We start from the raw sequence: 6,000 nt of genomic DNA on the forward strand, positions 1-6,000 counted from the left end.
TCTCTTTGCTAAAAATGTCAACTAATGGATATCTGTGAGTTTGCAAATATTATGACATACTATAGTGTATTGTCTTATATATAGGAGGAAAATTCCTGTCCACATTATGTGGTAGAATCACATATGCCTGGATCAGTTATCTGACTAACAAAGTAATCTTTGTTATTGGATTCACAAACAAAAGAAATAAAAGGCATTCGTCTGACAGTCATGGTTTGCAATCAGGACATTTTTGTGTCCCAAGAGAAATTCTCTTCTTTATGAACTAGATGCCTGGAAGCTTTTGTAGATGCAGAGGCAGAAAGCATGGGCTCCTCCAGTGAGTCACCATTGTGAGGAAGAGAGACATCATTCTGATTTCTTTTCTTATTCAACTGCCTTTTATTCTAGCTGGTAGTAGATAGCACAGTTTTGGTGTCACATTCTGGGTGAAACAATTTATGTGATAAGTGATTCACGGTTGTCTGGCTATTATCTCTATTACTGTGAAAATCATCCCTATTCTTTAAGCAACAGTATGAAGAAAATGGCAAAAATAGTGCATCTTACTGGCCTCCAGGTGTAGATGCTTATACATCTGATACAAGCATCAGTCCTTACCAGGAATGAGTATGGTTTTCATAAAGACAGACTCTGCCCTTAAATATGAAACCGATTTGATGGTTCTGCTCCTCGCTCTAGGTATATATATCATTCATTAAGTAATAATGTTACATAAGCAATTCAGAAATTGGCTTTGCTAATTATATCACATTTGGAGCTTCATAGCTGTTTAAGAGTTTGTATATTCCTTCTCTGTGCTCATATGACAACTAACAATTTTTTTTCATGTTACTCAGTGAACATGTTTTATATTGACAAAAAAATTCAAAAGTAGTTAAAATATAGAAAGATACAGAGGTTTTTGCTTTTTTTTTTGTTTATGGATCATGAGTCATGCATAGCTCCTGTTGGACCAGGCTCTAATGCCTTCTCTCACTCATTTGTGTCTGCTCATGGGTTACCTGTAAACTAGCTGATCTAAGATCATTCTTCCTGGGAAGACTGGCTTAGATCTATATAATGCCATCAACCAACAGTACAGTATGGCTCTGCTATTGACAAAAAGCAAACAAACAAAACAGGAAGTGGAAATACAAGATTTATTTTTTTCTATTTTAAAACAAGATCTCAGATTTCCCAGAATGGTTTCAGACAAACTATGTATCAAGAAACAACCTTACATTTCTGAAGTTCCTTCTCAACCTCCAGAATGCCAGGATTTTATATACACACACACACACACACACACACACACACACACACACACACACACACACACATATCTATCTATCTATCTATCTATCTATCTATCTATCTATCTATCTATCTATCTATCTATATCTATCTATCTATCTATATCTATCTATCTATCTATCCATCTATATATATATATACCACCGCACTATTATATATTTCTGTGGGAAATTTAACCCATGCTTGTAAGCATGGTTGCCAAATATTATATCAACATCTCCACCGATTCTAGTATTCTTTTAATCCACCCTTTGTGTCATTTGTTACCAAGACATTGGCTAAAACTAGGGCCATGGATAGTGTCAGATAATGCTAAAAGTTACAAAAAATAAAATAGTGTAATGGTGATTTTAATTTTAATCAATTATTAACTCAACCAACCCACTCTAATTGTTTAGAATATCATTTTCAAAAGGAACACATCGAGTCTTCAGTTTCTGATGTGCATATATTAAAAATGTTGTGAATTTTCTAATAAAATAAAAGGTCTATGTTGTTCTAAATTTAATTATTAAGACTAATTGTGATATCTGGAGTAGTTGTGATTCCATAATTAATTATAACATTTCAGAAGTTAAAATAAGTTTTAGGGGTATGGATAGAGGGTTAAGAGCAGTTGCTGCTGTCTCAGAAGTCTTGATTCCCATATGGTGGTCACAACTTTCTGTAACCCCAGTTCCAGGAGATCCAAAGCCCTTTTCAGCCGCTGTGGGGACCTCATGCACTTGGTGAATAAGCATGTATGCTGACAAAACACCCGTTTCAATAAAATAAAAAGAATATTAAGAATAAAATCAGCTTAATAGAGACATTGTGAAAGTATATTTATGATTTGGGAGAAGGAAATTAATTTGAAGTAAGGCACAGTTACAGATGCCTCTAATGCCAGCTCCTGGGAGGCTAAAGAAGGACAGAGTCTGGGCAACATAATAAATCTATTTCAAATGTAAATAAACAAAATTAATCACTACTACTGAAATGATTAAACAATAATTGATTTACAGATTCTCAGAGGCCCATCTCACTTGCATAGAAATAATATATACAAAGGTAACTGTCAAATTTCGCAAGTGTAACAACACATATTCAAACTGTTTATAAACATTAAAATCCAGGTAAACATTATTGTTTTGCTTTGTTCTTTTGTTTTTATTCCCCACGTAACTAAATAGTACTTAGTATCCCTTCTCTTTGTAGCAGTTGTCATTCAAGTATTTATTATTGCCCATTAAGTAAATTGCTTCCCAAAAGATCAGCCATAACATAATTACTTCAGTTGCAAATTGTCATATTTTTAGTTCAGAAATTATTTAAATGATGCAATTGAGGGAAAATATTCTAGAGGGAGCAAGAGAACAAACAAAATACAGTTAAAACGAAAGCCATGCTAAGTGGTGCTGGCTCTACACAGTTGCTTCAAGGTACAAGTTCCTCTGAGCTGTGGACACACATATGTGTGTTGGAATGGGCTTGCTGTAGAATATATATAAGAAATAAGTGATGGGGATGAAAAACAAGTAATTGAAGTAATTATGGGCTTTGAAGAAATAGAAACATTGTAACTATTTGTTCAATAACACACAGACTGTAGTGCATAACACTCTAACTATAGGGGGTTGATTGCTATATATTGAGATAGGTATAGTGCAATCACTGAAATTAATATAAAAACTAAAAAATTCCCCCTCTGCCTTTCCCTCTCCCTATGGGTGTTGGGTTCAGGGTGGAAGCCCAGAAAACTCACGTCAGAGACAAAAATTTAAAAATGAAAGCTTTATTTTCTGCATGTTCAGGAAGGTAGCCTGTTCGAATTCTGAATTATGTCCCTGAATGGGAAGAATGCAACATTTTTATAGAATGGGAACACAAAGCAAGAGAGACTGGTATGGACTGCTACATTGACCAATCATATTTTGACCCAAGGGGTTAAGCAAAGAAGTTAACATTGGTAACTGGGCTTACTTGGGTCATCTGATTTCAGGGTCCTTGATTCAGCTTTTGTAGCCATAACACCTCTTGGACTCTGGCCCTGAATTTTGTAATGATAAGGGACTAAGGAGTGCACAACCTGCATATAGTCTCTTAAGTCAAGACAAGCGACATATTTATGACTTGTATGCCTTAGTTTAGATAACAGGATAAGAGCATCTTCCCTCTATGCAACATTTACTGGTTAAAAGAAAACCATGAAACATCTGAAGAAACAGGATGGGAGTTGGATTCCCAGGCCTGAGAACACGAACTCCATTTGATGCAGTCAGAAAGGTAGAACTTGTTCCTGAGATGACTGGACTCAGGAAAATATCTCCTAACATGGGTTTGATTGTTCAACTAGCACAAAGAAAAAAGAAAAAGGAAAAAAAAACACTCTATATTTTTACAAATCCCACAGGGTCCCATATTTTGATAAATGTACCTATGACACGTGCCAGTTGAAAGCTGAAGCCATGTGAAGTGCTTCTTATGAATTTCAAATGCAAGATTCATGAGTCAGAATCGGCTTCTGAATTTAGGTCGATATTGTATGCTCTGAAGACTTCTAGGACAGTAACATCTATCCACAATGGCTAACAGCAATCACTCTGCAGTGTCTGAGTTCATCCTTGTGGGGCTCACAGATGACTCAGAGCTACAGGTCAGTCTCTTCGGTGTGTTTCTTGTCATCTACTTAACTAGTGTTGTGGGTAATGTTGGATTGATTGTGTTAATTCAAGTGAGTCCTCAGCTTCATACCCCCATGTATTTTTTCCTAACCCACCTGGCTTTTATTGACTTTTGTTTTACCTCTTCTGTCACTCCAAACACTCTGGTGAATTTTCTACGTGAAGTCAAAAGCATAACCTTCTATGCATGTGCCACTCAGTTGTGCTGCTTTGTCACATTTGTAGTTTGTGAACTGTACTTGCTGTCAATCATGGCCTATGACAGGTATGTGGCCATCTGGAACCCCCTCCTCTATGCGATCCGCATGCCTAGGGAGCTCTGTCTTCAGGTCATCGCCAGCACATACATTTATGGATTCACTGTGGGGCTTGCACAGGCAGTGGCAACCTTCCGCTTGTCATTCTGTGGCTCCAATGTGATCAACCACTTCTACTGTGATGATGTCCCCTTAGTTGCCCTGGCCTGTTCTGACACTCATGTCAAAGAGATGATGTTGCTAATCATTGCTGGCTTCAACACCCTTTGCTCTCTGGTGATTGTGGTTATTTCTTACATCTGCATTCTCTTTGCCATCCTGAGGATTCATTCTGCTGAAGGAAGAAGGAAAGCCTTTTCCACTTGTGCATCCCACCTGACTTCCATCACCATATTTTATGGAACAGTAAGTTTTATGTACCTGCAGCCCAAGTCAAGCCATTCTCTGAACACAGATAAATTTGCTTCTGTGTTTTATGTGGTAGTAATTCCCATGTTAAATCCACTGATCTACAGCTTGAGAAATCAGGAAGTAAAGAGTGCTCTGAAGAGAATTGTAGAAAAGTTATCTTCAGCCATCAAGTAACTGAAGAACCACTGGATAAAATAATCAGATGTCTTTTTATTATTTATCATCTACATTCGCAGTGCTGGAAAAAGAGTCCCCACCTATACAATGAGTCATCTGATACATGTATCAGATGTGTCATTTTTACTCTATTATTCCCAGTAACTGACATATGAAATGGATTTTGTGAATTTTGTAGCATTCAATTTTATTTTTATAAGGGGGTTATAAATAACAAAAATAAACAAGAGACAAAGCATAAAATCAATACTCCTTTAAGTAACTGTAGGAAAGTTTAAGTTATATTAGGCTCTGTGAAACTGAATGATTTCAGTTCTATTTTATGAAATAAATATTTGTTTTCTTATATTTCATTTTTTTGAAATTTTTATTAAGTATTTTCTTTATTGTAATAGTACAGAAATAATTTTAAAGTTTAACGATGAGAATTACGTTTACCATATTTATGGAACAGTAAATTTTATGTACCTGCAGCCCAAGTCAAGCTATTCTTTGAACACAGATAAATTTGCTACTGTGTTTTATGTGGTAATAATTCCCATGTTAAATCCACTGATCTACAGCTTGAGAAATCAGGAGGTAAAAAGTGCCTTAAAGAGAATTACTGATAAATTGTCTTTGATCATCCATTAATCCAAAATATCTGGGTAGTAGTCAAAAGTTATTTGGTTTTGTCATATTGAAGTGAAAATGGTGAATGCCAGTTCCAACCTTCATGTAGAGCTCCATGACTCATTGGAATTGTGCAGGTTCATGTACATGTATATGTATGCATATATGTTTGTGCATTTGTATATGCATGAATGACGATGTATATTTATCCATGTGTATGTTTGTGTGCTTGCTTGTGTTTTTTATGTGTATGTGAGCATATGTGTGCATATACATGTTTGTATGTGTGTGTGTGTACCTTTATGTGTGTGTGTGTGTGTGTAGCCCATGTTGAAACTCAGATCCTGCCACATTATCTACAGGAGCTTTTATTGTTGACCTATATACATCTCTGTAAAAATGTATCCTAATATTGGAGCATGTCTTCATCTTTAATTGTATGTATACATCATCTTTACACATTTACACATATCTGTATATATTTCTTATATCCATGAATATAATATATGGAATTAGATCTATTTCTGTAACCTGTACAGTACTGAACATTTCAGCTTGCAATTTAATAGCTCAACATCTTTTGT

At 35.6% G+C, this 6,000-nt stretch overlaps 1 protein-coding gene across 2 annotated transcripts; it reads left to right on the forward strand.

The window, feature by feature from the left end:
- Positions 1-3,856: 3,856 nt before the first annotated feature.
- Positions 3,857-5,437, forward strand: LOC110289968 (olfactory receptor 5AL1). Of its 2 annotated transcripts, XM_021156409.2 has the most exons (2): positions 3,857-4,747; positions 5,384-5,437. In XM_021156409.2, the coding sequence occupies exons 1-2, from the start codon at positions 3,860-3,862 to the stop codon at positions 5,435-5,437; spliced, it is 942 nt and encodes a 313-aa protein (XP_021012068.1). In that variant the 5' UTR covers positions 3,857-3,859. The 2 variants fall into 2 exon arrangements, with proteins under 2 accessions (XP_021012068.1, XP_021012067.1); XM_021156408.2 differs by lacking the exon at positions 5,384-5,437 and having other exon boundaries at positions 3,860-4,801.
- The last annotated feature ends 563 nt before the right edge of the window (positions 5,438-6,000 follow it).

This window comes from Mus caroli, unplaced genomic scaffold (genome assembly GCF_978045245.1).
Source record: "Mus caroli unplaced genomic scaffold, Mus_caroli_1 scaffold_2, whole genome shotgun sequence".
In the NCBI taxonomy this organism is placed as follows: Eukaryota; Metazoa; Chordata; class Mammalia; order Rodentia; family Muridae; genus Mus; species Mus caroli.